At 40.5% G+C, this 17,727-nt stretch overlaps 2 protein-coding genes across 6 annotated transcripts; both read left to right on the top strand.

Annotated features, from left to right (window-relative positions):
* The first annotated feature begins 758 nt into the window (after positions 1–758).
* On the top strand, positions 759–16,037 carry gpt (glutamic--pyruvic transaminase). 5 transcript variants are annotated; one of them, XM_063461153.1, is made up of 13 exons: positions 760–938; positions 4,228–4,311; positions 5,450–5,636; positions 9,567–9,656; positions 9,835–9,943; positions 10,091–10,224; positions 11,323–11,566; positions 12,054–12,133; positions 12,222–12,358; positions 12,555–12,729; positions 13,631–13,786; positions 14,931–15,043; positions 15,369–16,037. In XM_063461153.1, the coding sequence occupies exons 3-13, from the start codon at positions 5,499–5,501 to the stop codon at positions 15,457–15,459; spliced, it is 1,467 nt and encodes a 488-aa protein (XP_063317223.1). In that variant the 5' UTR covers positions 760–938; positions 4,228–4,311; positions 5,450–5,498; the 3' UTR covers positions 15,460–16,037. The 5 variants fall into 5 exon arrangements, with proteins under 5 accessions (XP_063317222.1, XP_063317223.1, XP_063317225.1 ...); XM_063461152.1 differs by lacking the exon at positions 4,228–4,311 and having other exon boundaries at positions 759–938; XM_063461155.1 differs by lacking the exons at positions 760–938; positions 4,228–4,311 and adding an exon at positions 4,692–4,890.
* fuz (fuzzy planar cell polarity protein) lies at positions 947–4,221 on the top strand. The gene has a single exon (XM_063461157.1). The coding sequence runs from the start codon at positions 1,250–1,252 to the stop codon at positions 2,546–2,548; it is 1,299 nt and encodes a 432-aa protein (XP_063317227.1). The 5' UTR covers positions 947–1,249; the 3' UTR covers positions 2,549–4,221.
* Positions 16,038–17,727: the final 1,690 nt, after the last annotated feature.

The raw sequence follows: 17,727 nt of genomic DNA, 5'->3' as shown, positions 1-17,727 counted from the left end.
ACTAACATGGTGGAACAAAATCTAACAGTGGCAATGATGGCTGCGCTTCTATTGAGACCATTTCTTCTGTGAACAGTAGGTGGAAAAACTATGGAAGAGGATTAGGGCCACTGGGAAAAAAGGGCATGTCTTCTCCCCCCCCCCAATTCTGAGATTAAATTCTGGCTTTTTTTCTCTGAATTCCAGAAAAGAAAAGAAAAAAAGACGTGCCCACTCTTTTTTTTTTTTTTCTCCAGTTGCCCTAATCCTCTTCCATAAAAACTGAAGTCCCAGATGCATTCTTTGCAAAAGCAAATATGTATGTGTGTGTGTGTGTGTGTGTGTGTATGTATATATATATATATATATATATATATATATATATATATATATATATTGAAAATTCCATTGTATTGGGTTAGTAACAGGAGTCCTCTTTATTGAATTACAGCATATACTGATGATAACATTACATCTTTGATTTAAAACCTGGTTACTATCCCAGGACCACCCCAAACAAAAGCAATACAAAAAAATTGACATTCTCTTTATACATAAAACATTTTTATTATATTTGTATACAGAAGGACACTCTAGTCTGAATTGCTCAGGCTGTTTTTAATGTTGATTTGCAGCTTGCATTTGTACAAACGGTATAGCATTTTGTATAACAATGTTCTGGGAAAATGATGAACTGGGCATCTTATCTGCTCGTGAGCTCGCGACTGTGGGTGAGCAGTTGGTTGAGCTCTCGCGAGATGTGAACGTACGGAAATCACATCCGTGTTGAGAGCCGTTCCATGTACGCGGGCACTGAACCCAGGTCGGTCTCCATGTCCATCTCCTTGAGCGGTTACATCAGAGCGGTTAAGTCGTAACTGCAGCTCGACCAGCCGAATGAAACCGCTCTCACCGGTGTGAAGAATGAATCATGGGACAGCGTTACTGTGGAAACGACGGTAACTGCTTTTGTTAACCTGACATATTAACTACAGTTAGCTGACAAAGCTAGCCGGCAGAATATATTCGGGTATAGTAGCTAGATTTGCTGCTTGATAGCTTGTCTCATTGTTCGTGGCCGGTTCAGTGAGCTGGAAGAAAATGGATTACGTGATGCTAACGGCTCACCCTAGCTGATGCAACTTTACTCGGTCATTGTCATTATACAATCAGCTCATTTAAACCCGTTAGTTAGCTGGCTCAGTAATCTCATGCAGCTGAATAGCTAGATTGTTGGGCGCATGCATAACCTTAAATCACTTCTGCCACGATGATGCTCCAGGATGGCTCTACACAGCTTCTTTGCCTCACAGCCAGCAGCGGGGTCCCTCTTTTCACAAGAGGAGCCTCCAAACAGCTGCCCTTCTCTGTCATAGGCTCTCTAAATGGTGTTCACATGTTCGGAGGTGGTCAGGGGGTAGTGTTGACCTGCTCTGAGACCCAAGGTGGAGGGAAGGTGGTGTGGAGAGTTTTCCAGGACAGTGTGATGCTCATCGCTGTCAGTGGAGGTGGAGATGGCGGAGTGGGCAGCAGCAAAGAGGAGGAGGCCCGTCTACAACGCCTCCTGGAGAATGTGTGGGGCTGCATGGTGCTGGTGTTAGGGCTGGATGAGCTGGTTAATGTCCGGAATGTTGAGAGGCTTAAAAGGGAACTCAGGTCCTGCTTCAGTCTCATTGATGAGCTGCTGGAGGACAAGCAGGAGGGTATTCTGGGAAACCTTACACATTGTGCTGATTCACTGGTGCCCCCAAACCCCGCTCTTTTTCAGGTGGCAGTGGATGGTTTTGCTCAGGCTGCAGACAGCGAGTTTGGTTGCCTCGTTGTTCATGGGCGAATCGCTACGGCAACTGAAAAGTGGTGGCGCCTCGCTCCGCAGGAAGTTGTCCTGCTTTCTGCTTTGATACGCTCACACTCAGCCTCTGGATCGGCTTCTTGTGATTACCCAATTTTCCTTCCTCATGGCAGCCCCACCGTAGCCCACCGTCTTCTCTGCTTCCAGCTGCTGCCCGGAGCAGACGTATGTGTGCTGTGCGGTCCAACCCCATCCCTGCATGGAGCTGAGACTGGGCTGGTGGGTCGTTTCTGGTCTCCTTTGGTCGAGACCCTGAGAGAGTGCCTGGCTGTTGGAGAACGCTGCCTACCAGGGTCTGTATCCCTGCGGCCCGATGTGCTGGCACTTCTTCTCATCAACCGCGAAACACGCCGTGCAGTCTCCTGTGTACGGACTTCCGATTACCATTACGATGGTCCATTACTCTCCAAGGCCCGCTGCTGGGAGCTGCTGAAACTCTTTTATATCTTCAGCACATCACGGTACTTCACCCAGGAAGAGCCTTTATATGTCTCCACAGAAGAAAAGGCTCAAAGAGGCAACACTGAAGACTTTCCTCTTGGATTCTCCCACCAGCCCCAACAATGTTATCTAGTTACAGAGGAATGCAAAAGCTATGGACTTCAAACACCACAGCACCAGCTGTTTCTGCTCATCTTACCATCTGTGCCCACGTTTGCACTGCGTACACTGGCTACACAGACTCTGTCTGATATAGTAGCAGCCACAGGGTTTTAATTGAATTTGCTGTTTAACACCTTTTTTTTAAATCACAGGTGAATAGCTATAACATTAATGTGAATTTACATTTTCTTTACTGATTTACGCAAGCATATTATATGCTCACACACAAATCTCACATCATAAAGATCAGCTACTATTTTTGTAAAGACAGTGATTAACTGTGCACTGGTAAGCAAGCTCTTACATTTTCTACTACGCTGCCTCTAATGCTGGCAAAATATAAAAACACATTGAAATGTTACACCAAAGTGCTTTGAGTTTTGTTTTGCATCACTGTCGCACAACTGCCCTGCCTCTCTATAAGCTGGTTATTACATTAGAGGGCAGCACTGTAACAATGTCTATTAAAATGTACTGGAGAATAATGTGAAGATTTTACACTGGATTTAAAATTGCCTGCTGTTTTTGTTGTTTTGACATTTTGAATAGTCTGACCACAGAGGAGGTGAAATTATCTGTTTCTAAATATAGTTGGTTAATTTCTCTGGGTCTTGATGTCACTGAGTCAGTCATTCATGTGTTTTCTCATGTTGATGGGTCTGCCCACTACTGGCTGAGAGATTCATTGCAAAACTCAATAGCTGTAGAACAAAAAGTACAACCTCTAAACCACTTCCTAAATGAAACTAAATGTTTTCAGTATTATTTAAGTCAGTCAAAGCTGAGTAATCAAAGTGGTCAAAACTGAACGTTTCCACCTCAGCACTCTTTGAATCAGCTGATATTTTTGTGCAGTAACTTTAGTGTATTTAAAAAGCCTTGCACTGAGAGTATGAACGTTTTGAGTTACAAGCCCTCGAAGTATATGTCTGGGGCCCAAATGTGGCTGAGGAGACACAAGTACAGGAACTAGCTACATGAAATTTTGAAGTCTGAAAAGTACATTTAAGCTGTGTTTTAAAAACTGCAACCAGATCAATTTTATATTCAGCTGTACAACAGAAAGTACAACCTCAAAACCACTTCCTAAATGAAACAGAATGTTTTCAGTGGTATTCAAGTCTGTCAAAGCTAAGTCATAAAGTTTAAATTAAATTACAGGCCCTCGAAGTATATGTCTGAGGCCCAAATGTTGCAGATGAGACAGAAATGTTGAAGTCTGAAAAATACATGTAATCTGTGTTTTAAAAACTGCAACCAGACCAATTTTATATCCACTCAAGTCTTGTTTGTGTGCAGAATGTATAGTTTCGCTAGCAAGACTGCACCAGTTTTATTGTCCATGATATAAAGTCACAGAAACAAGGACTCACTGCACTTTTTATTTGAGCTCAAATGTGTGTTTAAGATCATTTCTGTCTTACAGCATTAAGAAATAATTAGAGTAAAAAATGCTGAGAAAATTAAGCATTTCGAAAGCCCATAACCATAAAAATGTTCATAGTATGAGGGTAAAACTTTGCAGGGTTTCATTAAATATGCTTAAGTATTTATGTATTATGACCCAGCTAGTAGCAGGTGTAGAACATTTTTCACATTTCTAGAAAGCTGTGAGACAACTTACATGCAAGGGGGGAAAAAAGAGAACATCTTTGCGTTACAAAAAATTTATTTTACAGGACTTGATGGTGTAATAACAGCTGTGATTACTGATGAAACACACCATTGCTGAATGAGCACTTCTGGTGGTGATGAATAAATGACAGTGTTTTTGCATTTCTCTACAACTGCAGCGATAAATTGAGGAACCCTATTGCACTCTCACGTTTCAGTGTGAAGACTCAGCTTTACTGAAAATCACTGAGGATCAGTAGCATGTAAGTGCTTTCTAGTCCTCGCTTCTCATCAGATGCACTGCACTCCATACTCATTCTGCATTTAGTAGAAGTTGCTGTGAGCCAGGAGACACAGTCATAGACAAAGACCACCCCATTCTGAAGTACCAGTGTTACCAGGCCAGACCTTATTCCTTATGTTTGACCCTTACTCCCAATGGCCTGGAAACACTGCTGAGCATGGGAAACGGTAATGCCTCCTAATCCAGGAACAGTGTACGTGTTGTGCAGATTTTTACATAAACTGCAGCGTGGTTCAGCTTATTCCTGTGGTACAAGGAAATGGAGATTTCTCACATTCTTTTGCATTAATCCACGGGGATGGGGACGTGGGGGAAGTTTAACAAAGCTGCAGTCCACGCAGGAGGGGCTTTGATAACTATTTAGTTTACATAAAGGAGCGCTTCTGTCTCCACCCAGGCCGCGTGGGCATCTCGGGACAAAGAGAAAAGCGCGGTGAAGTTAACAGTCAGCAGCCGGTTAGCTTATTTTCCGGCGTGGAGCGGTTTAGCCTGAGTAACCGGAGAACCGTCGCTGATTGACAGCCTCACGGAGCGGCGGGTAACGGAGGAGAGCGGGTGGGATATAGATGATTACACAAAAAGGGGAGGGGTACGCTCGCTGGCGGCCGTGTTGTTAAATATGCACCGCCTAAGAAAAAAGTCCCAGTGAAAACTTTGTGTAGTGTATTATAATACAGTCGTATTTTGTCACCACCCTCAGATTCTGACGCAATATTTTTTTTTGTCGAAACCTCCCATTAACTTCAGCGCGTGCTAAAGGTTCGACTGTGTGCGCGCGGAGTCGTTTTTAGGATCTCGGCAGTCACTCCTCTTGCTCAACTTTATTTTCACTCCTTCTCTCTCCGGTGAAGCAACCGGCGCGGTACAGCTCGCTGTGCCCGCAGAAGCGTTTTCTAAAGTCGCTCGGCTGTTTTGAAAGAGTCTGGTAACATGTCAGCCGCTCGGATGCAGGTGCTCTCCTCCAGAAACGTCCGGCTTTTAAGCCGCGGGCGGAACGAGGTGTTAGCAGGTAGAAGCGGAGCGCAGCGGCCCGGCGGCGACCCCAGGACCCGCTCACTGACTTGTCCCCCTCTGTCATCCTCCTCTTCTCCCGGCAGAGCCCTATCGAGTTTGAGTGCGACGCGGCGTGGACTTCCCAAAGAGAAAATGTCCGAGAACGGGATCATGTCCCGGGCCAAGGTGCTGACCATCGACACCATGAACCCCACGGTGAAGAAGGTGGAGTACGCCGTGCGGGGACCCATCGTACAGCGCGCCGTGGAGCTAGAGAGGGAGCTCTCAGAGGTTTGTACAAGGGCGCCTAGAGTCCTACTTGAACACTACTTTGTGTCTCACCTGACAATAAAGACTAACTTCTGATGTGGCCATGTAAGATGAGTGTGTGTGTGTGTGTGTGTGTGTGTTACTTTGAAAGTTATTGTAAAGCTGTGAACCAATCAAATGCCACTCACCTCCCATGCCCATTTTAATCTCATGGGACTTTAAATGTTACTTTGTTCTCAAGTCCTACAAAATGATAGATATGATTCAGTGAAAGAGTTTCAGTGTGTGAACAAGTTAGTGTATGTACTTTTACTGGGCTTGAATTGCAGATCAGCAGGTTTCCCTTAACTAGTGTTCTAACGTTTAGGTACAAACTACTGTTGCCAAATAAAAGTCTTTGTTTACATTTGGTAAACTCCTCTACACGCCCTGTTATCAAAGTCTGTCAGATGGCTACCTTTTGTCTCTCTGTGATGCACCTGGTTAATTTCTAACTTGTTTTTCAGCTGGTCTTATTGACTCCATGTTTCTAAAAGATGACTGCTTATGTAAAAATACAAACTGACCTCACAGCGAAAGTCCATAGTCTAATCCACAGACGTTTTTCTGCATTCCAGGAAAAACTGTTGTCATTATGGTGAATTGAATTACTAAGAGAGATTTGCGGTCTTCTCCTAAAAATGAACTCTCAGCTCTTATATAACCACATTGAAATTAAGTAAATAATAGAAAAGTTTCTTTGCACTTTATTGGCACCAAATAAGAACCTGTTGCTAATTTCTCTCTCTATCTGCTCTGCTCAATCCCTTCCTCACACGCTGTCTATGGTGATGTGGCAACCAGCTGTTAGTGTACTGAGTGCAGTCTGGTGTGAAAACTGTCTTCTCTTGAGTGGTTTGCTTAGTTAAAGGATGAGTATGCGAGCGGGTTTTCACTCAGGTCAAATGCACGGTAACATCGGGCAACAGGGTCTCTAATGACAGTGGTAGCCCTTTACCCAGATGGTTCAATTACTCCAAACGTATTATGTTCTGTTTACTTTGACTGATGCTCATCCACAGATGAGCACTCTCTCTACATATGGGATTTTCTTCTCAGCTACAACAGTTATATCAGGTGCTAATTGATGTTTAGGTGCTCAAAAAGCAGACAAAATTGCAGCTGGATTCAGTTGGTAGAAGCACAGTTATGGTTTAAAGGTACAGGAGAATTTTCACAAGTGAAACAACTTTTTACAGCTGTTGGTAAACTGTAATAAACTTTACTACTAACTAAAACTAGTTCTCTAATTGCATACTGTTGCACAGTATGCACAGAAGGGAGAAATGTATCTCAGTTAAGCTTACTCTCAGCTTCTCCATTTTTTCTGAAGCACTCACCAAATTATGCCAATTATTCTTGGAATTGTTCGTAGTTATCGCAGCACGCCTTCCTCTTTTGTGGACAGCTGCGTTTTCAAACAGGTTTGGTTAGTCTTAGATCACTTTGGGAAATGAGTCAGAATAATATTCTCTCTTTTGTCCGGGCGTTAAGCATGTGAGCACACACAAGAAGGCACGCTGTGTCCCCTGTTCTGTAAATTTTGTTTGCTTTTTGGATGAGGACCAGTATCGCCTTGTTCCTTTTAGCACATACAAAGTATGTGTTGTTCAAAGAGCACAGAAACAAGACAAACTGCACCAACCTACTGTACCAGTATGCATATGCAGTGATAAATATCACACTGTCATTGTTGTTTAGTTTTAATGAGCGGCTAGCTGATAGTGAATGGGGCTGTTTGAATGAGCTGCCAGATATTTTAATTCTACCAGAATGAACAGGAATATGCAAACACCCCAAATGTTTTCCTTTGTATAATATGTGATGGGTTTGTATTTGAGACACATGGAAGAGACTGTTGAGCCTATTGGGAACATGCTGGAGCACTGTTAGCTGAACAAACCAAAGAAATTTTTATTCTAACAGACTTTTTGCTGCAAAATCGAAACTGTTGAAAGCCCCTCAGTAGAAAGAAACACTGCCTCTCCTGCTGGACCTTCAGCATTGTTTTTTTCTCCTGTTTTATAAGTGATGAACAAAAAGCACAGGCCAGGAGCAGAGGTCAGCCTTTTGTTTCTAAAAGATCACCATCATGAATGGATGCTTCTTTGACCCAGGGGTGTTATGCACACTGTCTAATGTTATTGGCTCAGCCTGAGAGACGCCTCTTGTGTGTGACCAATGGGAGAGCGAGGGACTCATGTTTCCTAAAATCTGAACTGGACTGGACAAATCAAATGTGTTGTTTGGATTTCTGCAGGGTGTCAGCGTGTAGTTTCACTGGTGGATTTTCTGCACTGTCACACTGTGTCTTAACATCTGGTGTTAGCAGCATGTGTTTGCGTGCATGTGTCTCTGTGTGTTTCCCTGCATTGCTGTTTATCCTCCGTCAGAGGTCTCAGTTGGTCAGGAGATTATCTTTCAGACCTTGGAGTATTATATTATTTGCCTGGGAGACCATAAACAAATAGCTCTTATATAGATAATATTCATGGCTAATTATTTCAAACATTTAGCTTACTGTTGCTTCATGTAATCCATGCTGTTTTTATTTTTAAAGGTTGCACAAAAGAGATTGAAAGCTTTTTGTGTAATGTTAGTCTGTTTGTTTCACAAGGTTAATAGAAGTGATGTGATAAGCTGGTTTGCTCAGGCAGAAATTGTGTCTGCACATTTGACCTCCATCAAAGCTGTTCTAGACTCATTAAACTACTTTTCCAAGTGGTCTGCGTCTCCTCCTGAATAAACACAGCTTACACAAATGCTGTGCATACTTATCTGTCTTATCTGCAGTTTATATTTTACTTAAATGACCGGGTTCGTGGAATTTAATCATAAGCCTTGAGACTAAAGATATTTTGTTTTATTAACTGTCTCTGATGCACAATACATATCTTTTTGAGAGCTTGATGAATCTTTTGAATGCGTTTCATGTAAAAGAGTTTTGTTTTTTTGCTCCTTTTTTGAGGGGGTGGGGGTCGTTATTTGTTTACATCAGCATTTGCTGCTTATCAGCCATGCCTTTCTTTGGCTTTGTTAATGCATTACTGAACAAACAAACACCCCCCCCCAACTTCCCCCCAAAAACTTGCTGACTGAAAAAAAATTAGAAAGAATTTGCATTTTGCTATAAAGCTGCTAAAACTTTCCCCAGTGTTTTTGTTCGGGATAATATCTGGGACATGACATTCAGTAAAGCAAACTAGGGATGCACAAATTGTGAATTTCTGGGCCGATTACTATTTTGCAGATAACCAGTGCTGATTTGACATTTAGAACAGCCTATAAATGTAAAAAGCGAAGAGGAGACTCAAAAAACACAATTTTCAACCATAAGTGTTGATGTTGCATGTTTGACACTCTAGCTTCCCTGTTGTGGTGGAGGGAGGAATCAGCTGATATACTGAAATATCAGATTTCTAACTCTCCACATATCATATCGGTCCTTAAAAATCGTATATCAGTCTGACTCTTGTACCTTTATTGTTTTCTGTTTTCTTCTTTTCTATTTTCAGTTCTTTCTCTGACTGTCTTTCCACATTTAGCTAGCAGTAAACTGATATGACTCAACCGATACAAATTAGAGTCACTGCCATGTGTAAATATCATACTATTTGTTGATAGGTGATTATCAATCATATCATATCAGTGTCGGCCAACATGATCAACTTTTTAATTTTTCTGCATAACTTGCAGCTGCATAAAGTCTCATGTCCAGTAAACCAGTGTGGGGTGCGTGTGTTTGGAACAGTTATGTACGTGTTTAAAAGAGTGCAGGCATAGTGTTAAGGTTATTTAGGTGCAGCTGATGGTCTTTGTCTGTTTTTAAAAGCTTTTTGATGTATCAAAGTTGTTGTTGTTGTGTACAAAATGTATAGTTAAACTGCTGCTAATTGTGTTTATGTTTGACAGGGAATGAAGAAGCCCTTTGCAGAGGTCATTAAGGCCAACATTGGTGACGCGCATGCTATGGGCCAGCAGCCAATCACTTTCTTCCGACAGGTCTGCTCCTAAACCCTTCCCTTTACTTCTATCTAAATATAACAACTCTTTTCATGTTTGTTAATGTACTTCACACTAACGCTGACTCTTCAAATAAGTCATTGTCAGTGTGCCTGTTTTATGTAGTAATGCATGCAGATAATACACCCTTATGCTTACTCAATCTCTTTGTTCAAAGGTCCTGGCGCTCTGCTCCTACCCTGAACTGCTGAGTGACAGCACATTCCCAGAGGATGCTAAAAGTAGAGCATGCCGCATTCTGCAGTCTTGTGGCGGGAACAGTATGGGTGTGTATGAGGTCTAGGGTTTTTTTGTCAGTAATTATCACCCTTAGTCCTTTTATACACCTACTGAGTGATATATAGCCACTGCGGTGATTCTAGAGCTTGTGTTACTATAGCAGCTTGCATCGTCTCCATATGAATCTCCTTCAGGTGCCTACAGTGCCAGTCAAGGCATAGACTCTGTGCGTCAGGACGTGGCCCGTTACATTGAACGACGGGATGGCGGTGTGGCCTGTGACCCAGATAACATTTATCTCACCACAGGAGCCAGCGACGGCATTGTGGTACTGTGATTTATGTCTCCATTTTAATTTTAATTATGCACATCTGTCTTGTAGCAACAGTGAAGAAAGTAGCTCGATTTTGATTTTGAACACTGAACTACAAAAACAGGCTTGTGAAATTAAAGCCTCAGCAGTGAGCCTGCTTTTAAAGGATGCATTGTACATGCAACAATTAGCAGGGAAATAAATACGTGTGAGAACAAATCTATTGAATGTCAGCCAATCAAAGAAAGGCTGAAACTGGATCACTGATGCATGAACATTTTGGCTAGCTAGATGGGTATTACCTGCTCATGACCCCTTTCATGGGTTGTCTGGGCTGTTTAACGGTTTTGTTCTCCAAGAGAAATGACCTAAAACGATAGCATCTCTATCTGGCAGTAATGTTAGCTGAGTTTTTACTCAAACATAATATTTATTTTTCATAAAATGCTCACAACGAAACAATTTCTTGTGCATTTTTGTTGTACGTGTATATATTTGTTATATATTGCATTCAGGTTAAGCAAGATGCAGCCAAACTACTACGTAATTCAAAAATCTGATTATGTGTACATGCAGATGAGGGCACAATTATTAGCCCCACCCTTATGAAATTAAAAGTTTTTGTCAAAAATTTTCCAAGTGCTTTTTTAACAGAGCATGAGGTTTTAACACAACATTTTTAAACATCCTAGTTTCCCTTAGAAAGCTTAAATTATTTCTATTTGCACACAATAACCTAATTATTTTAGAAAACAACATCATCACCCCGCGGGGCCAGTGGGCAACGTGCAGATGTAGGTTTGCAAGAATTCGAGAACAAGGTAACATAGGAGTTTGAAATTGATACCATAGAGGTATCTGTAAAAGTTTCAGACTAATTTGAATCTCAGTGACTTCATCGTAAAGGTCAGAGGTCAAGTTTTTTTGAAAAACTTGTAAATGCAATAAAGAACAAAGCAACGTAGGATTTTGAAATTGATACCAAAGGTGCATCTACTAGGAGGATGAGAGTTAGCACTGGCAGCCACCAGTATTTAAAAAAAAATTTAATTTTCATAGTGCAGTCAGCATTATAACTGAAGCATCACAAATCTTTTCTGACCTGTTCTTCAGACAATGCTGAAGCTGCTGGTGTGTGGCGAAGGTACAACCCGTACCGGTGTTATGATACCCATACCTCAGTATCCCCTGTATTCAGCTGCACTGGCCGAACTGGGCGCTGTGCAGATCGACTATTTCCTTAATGAGGAAAAGTGCTGGAGCCTGGACATCACTGAGCTGCAGCGTGCTGTAAATGAGGCCAGGCAGTACTGCAACCCCCGAGCCTTATGCATCATCAACCCTGGAAACCCCACAGGTAAATTCTTTATGACACTTTATTTAGGAACCATCAGTATCATTACATATTATTGCATATGTCAAAGTCAATTAATCAAGTAGTTATTACAGAGAATTAAAAAAAAGAAGAAAAAAATTTTAATTTTTATAAAAAAAACGGCTGTCTCTGAAACTCATTGCATCATTTAATCTATTTATGTGATTAATTGGTGCATCCTTGTTGTTTTAGCATTACATTTGCATCTTTTTTGTTGTATTCATATATATATATATGTATATCCTAATAGACAAGCTAAACACCAAAACACACTGATATTAAATTATCCACCCACCCAATTTCTTCAGCTTATCCAATTCAGAGTTGTGGGGGAGACTGGAGCTGGATTAAATCTTTTCTGCAAGAAAAATTGAAATGTGTGTTGGGCCTTCCATGTATTTTGGAAGAGCCACTAGGTGGCAGCAAATCTAAAGTCGCCGCCCTATCATGAGCCTCTTAATTTTTACAGGTCAGGTTCAGAGCAGACAGTGCATTGAGGATGTAATTCGATTCGCTGCAAAGGAACGTCTCTTTCTCATGGCTGATGAGGTAATCTCTCTGAATGTCTTAAGACATCTGTCTGATGTATAATCTTCTTCACCTTGTTAATATCTATCCTATTGTCCTCATCTCCCAGGTGTACCAGGATAATGTGTATGCTGAGGGATGCCACTTCCACTCCTTTAAAAAGGTCCTGTTTGAGATGGGGCCCGAGTACGCAGAAACAGTGGAACTGGCGTCTTTCCACTCAACCTCCAAGTGTTACATGGGAGAGTAAGTTGTTTTTTTTCCCCCTCTTATTTGTGCTGGGGATAAAATAGCTATTAAAAAATAGTTATTTGAAGAGGACGTTTTACAACAATTAGCTCCTATAGTACAGTAAGGCTGCAATATATAGCTTGCGTTTCTCTCTTTCTTTGTGTTTTGTTTTGTGTTTGCTGTAATTCTCACATTATAATCTGCCTTGTAGGTGCGGCTTTCGTGGGGGCTACATGGAAATCATCAACATGGACGATGAAGTGAAGGACCAGCTCACCAAGCTGCTGTCAGTTCGTCTATGCCCTCCTGTTCCTGGTCAGGCTCTAATGGACCTGGTGGTTAACCCTCCACAGCCTGGGGAACCTTCTTATGGCAGCTTTATCAAGGTACTCAGTCTACCATCATGGGCTGTATATAAATAAAATGATGACACTGAAGCTTAAATATCATAAACCTACATTCTTTATCACAGCTAGCAAGCAGTGACCCCTGTGGTTGCATAAAAGCTGTCAATGATCAGTAAACTCTCTTCTAATGATGGCTTACAGCCCCAGTCACTAGTTTGAAGTCCTTTTGTATTGGTGTTCATTACAGACACAGCACTCTTTGCAAATGATTTCTTTTTGGAAGTATTTTCAAATAACGGCTAATGATCGGCTTTGAGGGACAAGCCCTTCACCTTCTGCTGTGCCAGACATTTTGTTCTATATCTGTTTTTTAACGCAGTGTCACTCGTCCAGATTAATCCAGGTAAATTCATGCCGTGCGGTGGAGGGAACAGCTGTGATTGGCTCATGCAAGCACGTCATCAGGAGCTGATTTATGGACCACTTGATTTTTGTTTGCTTTGCATTTTAGATAGCGCTCAGTCATAATCATTTCATTGTTTTGCAGCCCTACCTTCACGTATCACTGTAGTTCATCCAGAAGAACACAAAAGATATTTCATGGTTTGCTTATAACAAAGCTTAAAATCAAAAGCTCTTTTAAGCTCAGCATGATCCTGCCCATGTTGTTTACTTCTGGTCATGTGTGATGTAAATTTAAGCAGTAAACTGTCCAAGTGCACCTCAGAGTCATTTAGGCAGGGATAAGATAAAACCCTTTGCAGAAACTGGTCATTTATAAACGCTGCTGAATTTGAAACTTTTTATTGGAGCTTACAGCACAGAAGATTGCAACATGCAGATAAAGTAATCCAATCAAGTGAATCCCAGCATCATAAATGTATATATGTTGGATCTAATTTTGTGCCCCCCCCCCCCAATATCTCTCTCCCACATCCAGGAACGCACAGCCACATTAAGTGCCTTAGCAGAAAAGGCCAAACTTACAGAGCAAGTTCTCAACACGGTCCAAGGCATCAGCTGCAACCCTGTGCAGGGTGCTATGTACTCCTTTCCTCGCATAACCATCCCTGAAAAGGCTGTCAAAGAGGCCACGGTCAGTCCTGAACCTTCTTTTATAAATAATTCACCATTTCTGTTTCAGGGTGATGACATTGATCAGAAGCAACAAAAGAAGAGAGACATTGCAGTTATGCAAGAATTTCTACAGAACATTCTCTCTAATCTCCAATTGCTCATGTTTGCAGTCCTGCTATTATCGTTTTAAAAATATTTCTCTGCGACCTTCACGGCCTTAACTGCACTCATGTCACACTACATACAAGCCACATTAGGAATGGCCATTAAATACAACATGCAGACCGGTGGTGGATGTGAAACGTGCCAAAGAAGCTCAGCTCGTTGCCCACGCGCCGCCTTGCTTTCTTAGAAGAACAAATGATTTCCAATGGCTCAGGGTTTCAGTTCTGTCCCACGGGCAATTGTTCTGTAGGAATTTCACAGAGAGCGGATGAATCAAAGCACCGAGAATCTGATCAGCCTCAGAGAGGGTAACGTCACATTGACCCACTGACATGTGGTCAGCTCCTGTGACTGACCACAAAGTAGTAGCATTATCCCAAAAACACACACATACCTGCATTATCACAGATCTGCTGTTAATCCTCTTTAACTTGCCTTGTGGCCTGAGATTTAAAAAAAAACAACCCAAAAAATATCTTTTTAGAAAACACAACTTTAACTTTGTCCAAAAGTCACAGACAGCGTTTCTTTTTTGTTTTTTTAAGTCATATATCTTCTATCAGCTGTTCATTATCAGATAAATTAAAATTCACTAAATAAATTAAAATCATATGGATTTTTTTCCTTTCAAAATTCAAACATCATGTTTTCTTTTTAGTTGTATTTTGTACCTGAGGGTCACCATAGTGAAGACATTTAAAATATCTTAAACTTCTCATCCACCCTCAAGTCATGTTGTACAGCTTAATGTGGTACTTTATTTTATTTTATTGTGGTATTTGTTTTATTGAGCTTTTTCTGTTGTAATTTGTTCCAGTTGAGCTTTTAATTGATTAATTTTGTTTATTTGAACTGAAAATACTATTTACTGTTATTTAAGTTAAATTAAGCATATATCCTCACAGTTTTCTGTTATAAGTATTGCTTTTAGTTAAAGAGCCCCATGCCACCAAAATATCAAGATTTGTACATATAATATTTGCTTTTCTCTCTCTCAGGAAAAGGGACAGCAGCCAGACATGTTTTATTGCATGAAGATGTTGGAGGAAACAGGAATCTGCCTCGTACCTGGCAGTGGTTTTGGCCAAAAAGATGGGACCTACCATTTCAGGTACACAGCAAATGTGCAACCTACAGTCAGAAAATCAAGATATTCAGTTATTCAGTAGATACACTTTTATAAAACAACAATCACCTTCATAAATGTTGGTTTTAGTGCAGTCCTGTTGCTTTAGAGTGGCTTTGAACAAGTGGCTCAAAACATTTTTTTATGTAATTTTTTAAAAATATCATCTTAAATATTATCTCTGTCAGAACCTCTAAATTAATTCTTCTGGGATTCTGGAAGTCCAAAGAACTCACAGCTGGGCCATCTGCTGTTTTCTACATCACTAGGGTTAATTTGTGTCTTTCTTTTCTTTGCTCCTCTTGCCCAGAATGACCATCTTGCCACCGACCGACAAGCTGAAGATCCTCCTCAACAAAGTCAAAGAGTTCCACCAGAGATTCACCCAGCAGTATTTTTAAGTTCCCGCATTTTTCCCGCTCCATTCACAAAAGGAGGAGCTTGCCAAACACAACAAAAAGTATCAGCCGACCAGAATTTCATCTGTTACTATTAAGTGCCTTCTCTGCGGTGGCTCTGGTAGTCTCTGTGATGACGCACTCCAACCTCTATAGCTGTCACATTTAGACATTTGCAGAATTTTGTCTTAAGGCGCTGTTTGTGCCAAAAAAAAAAGAAGGAAAAAAAAAGAGGTGCGAAATTAAATTAAATCAGAGATCTGTGTCCTTTTCTTTTTTTTGGTGCAACATGGCTTAATCTATTATCTGTGTCGTTTTTGAAAGATGTATATACTCCAGGTCTGTAACTTTCGTTTTGCTAAATGGCTTGACTCTGTGTCTTGAGTTATAAAGAAGGTGCAACGAAGAATGAAGAAAAGAGTGATGCTGCTTAGAAACTGAGAATGTGTAAAACACAGTGGTTAAAATATTCCACTTCTGTAGGCTTTGCTCAACTGGAAGAATATGCTGAAAAAGCTCCTTTTGCATGATGGTTCGGTAGTAAGTAATTTGGTAGTGTCAAAATAAATGTAATGCTCTGATGTTTTGCCTCATTATTTTGGAGAGTGTGTTTAAAAACAAGAGCCTCCTTTCTCTTTTCCTTTTACCTTGAATTCTATGGCAGCGATCTTATTTCCTTGGTTCAACATGCTTCTGTTGTTCACTGAAGGTGTTTTATGTCACATACCACAAACTGAAAAAGTAGAATTGTCTTTACTTGAAATCTGTTCGTCTGACTCTGTTGACCCTCTTTAACCTCAGTCTTCATCCTCGAGACAAATGCAAACCTACACCGATTTAGTCATTGGCCATTTCTGTGTTCATTATACCGTGTAAGGCCAAAGGGCAGTCTTACGCATTGCTGCTTTGTAGTTTTGCTGGAATATGTTCTTATAAAATCAGCACATTGTGTGTAATTTTAGCAGCCTTAGCCTTTCAGTTCAGCTTTATGTATAGAGCACCATTCACAACAACAGTCACCTCAAGCTTTATAGCTTCTTTTCTCATAACATTCGACGTTAACGAGAAAACCCCAGCAGTCAGACATTCCCCTAAGAGCAAGCACATGGCAACAGTGAGGAGCAAGAACTCCCTTTTAACAGAACTAGACTAAGGGAGGAACAGTCAGTCTAACCAGTTTGGGGAGGAGCACAGAATATAAACTATTAGAAAGAGAAGACATACTGTTCTCAGCTGGACTTCATCTCTTGCTTCCTCCTCCGTAATGGTAGTTCAGAAGGCTGGGTGAAAGCTGAAGAAAGAAAACATTTCACAATTGTACACACTTTTAAATCTGGCACCTAAAATATGGTAAATTTCCATAACTAACTGTAGGGCTTATATTTTGAAAATTAGAAATATCAGCATCATGTTATTTTTTTTTTTAAGTAGCTTTTATTTTGAAATTGTAAGTTTTAGGAAGACAGCGAATTGGATATAATGAAAATAAAAACAGGATGTAAGAAATTTTTTAAAAAAGACAAAAAAGCTAAAATATTATACAAGAGTAATTTGTGTTACGTGCAAATGGTTATTATATACAGTAAAATACACTAAACGGCAGACCATTGATGATTTCCAATAAGTAGATGGAGGATTTTATTTATTTTATTTATTTATAAGTTTAAAGAATCATGTTCAGATCCTATGACTGTTTTGGGTCTTTTATTTTGAAAGTTGCATATTGTTGCCATAAATAAATAACACTGTGTATAACTGATAGCTCTTCTCAATAATCTTATTGCACAAATTTTAAAACATACTTGTCTCCCAAGAAGAAAGTGAAGGGTTTTATTTTGAAAATACAACACATACTATACTCTACTATGAACAAAGTTTACCCCAGTATATGTCTATTATTTGGTTTCAGTTACCCTATCATTACCAAGCAGGATAAGGGATCATGCAAAGCTGAATATTAGCTCGCTGAGTTAACTCCACATTTACTCGTGCATTCACAAGAAAGGTGTTGGCAGCATCTGACCAATCTGACAAACACAGATAGGTGTACTGAAAGCAGAACAGCTGATCTCACACACCATTTTCAAAAGTATGATGTCAGAAGGTCATGTGATGTCACTGTCACTTGATCAAGCCATAGGACAAAAGAAGACAATCTAAAAGGAATTTTGTCCCAAATACTTCAACTTCATAATACAGTCCAAAAGTATCAAAAGTTTAAGACCACTTGAAAAATGGCAAAAAAAAAATAATCATATTTTGCATGGTTGG

This window comes from Pelmatolapia mariae, linkage group LG18, assembly GCF_036321145.2.
Source record: "Pelmatolapia mariae isolate MD_Pm_ZW linkage group LG18, Pm_UMD_F_2, whole genome shotgun sequence".
Classification (NCBI taxonomy): domain Eukaryota; kingdom Metazoa; phylum Chordata; class Actinopteri; order Cichliformes; family Cichlidae; genus Pelmatolapia; species Pelmatolapia mariae.
The sequence above is the reverse complement of the archived record's forward strand: the minus strand, read 5'-3'. Positions and strand labels throughout refer to the sequence as shown.

Bases quoted from the DNA above. Each gene is read 5' to 3' on its own strand.
- gpt (XM_063461150.1), top strand. From the start codon at position 5,283: ATGTCAGCCGCTCGGATGCAGGTGCTCTCCTCCAGAAACGTCCGGCTT. The intron at 11,567-12,053 runs GTAAATTCTTTA...TAATTTTTACAG, and splicing joins CAACCCTGGAAACCCCACAG to GTCAGGTTCAGAGCAGACAG. The intron at 12,134-12,221 runs GTAATCTCTCTG...CTCATCTCCCAG, and splicing joins TCTTTCTCATGGCTGATGAG to GTGTACCAGGATAATGTGTA.
- fuz (XM_063461157.1), top strand. From the start codon at position 1,250: ATGATGCTCCAGGATGGCTCTACACAGCTTCTTTGCCTCACAGCCAGC.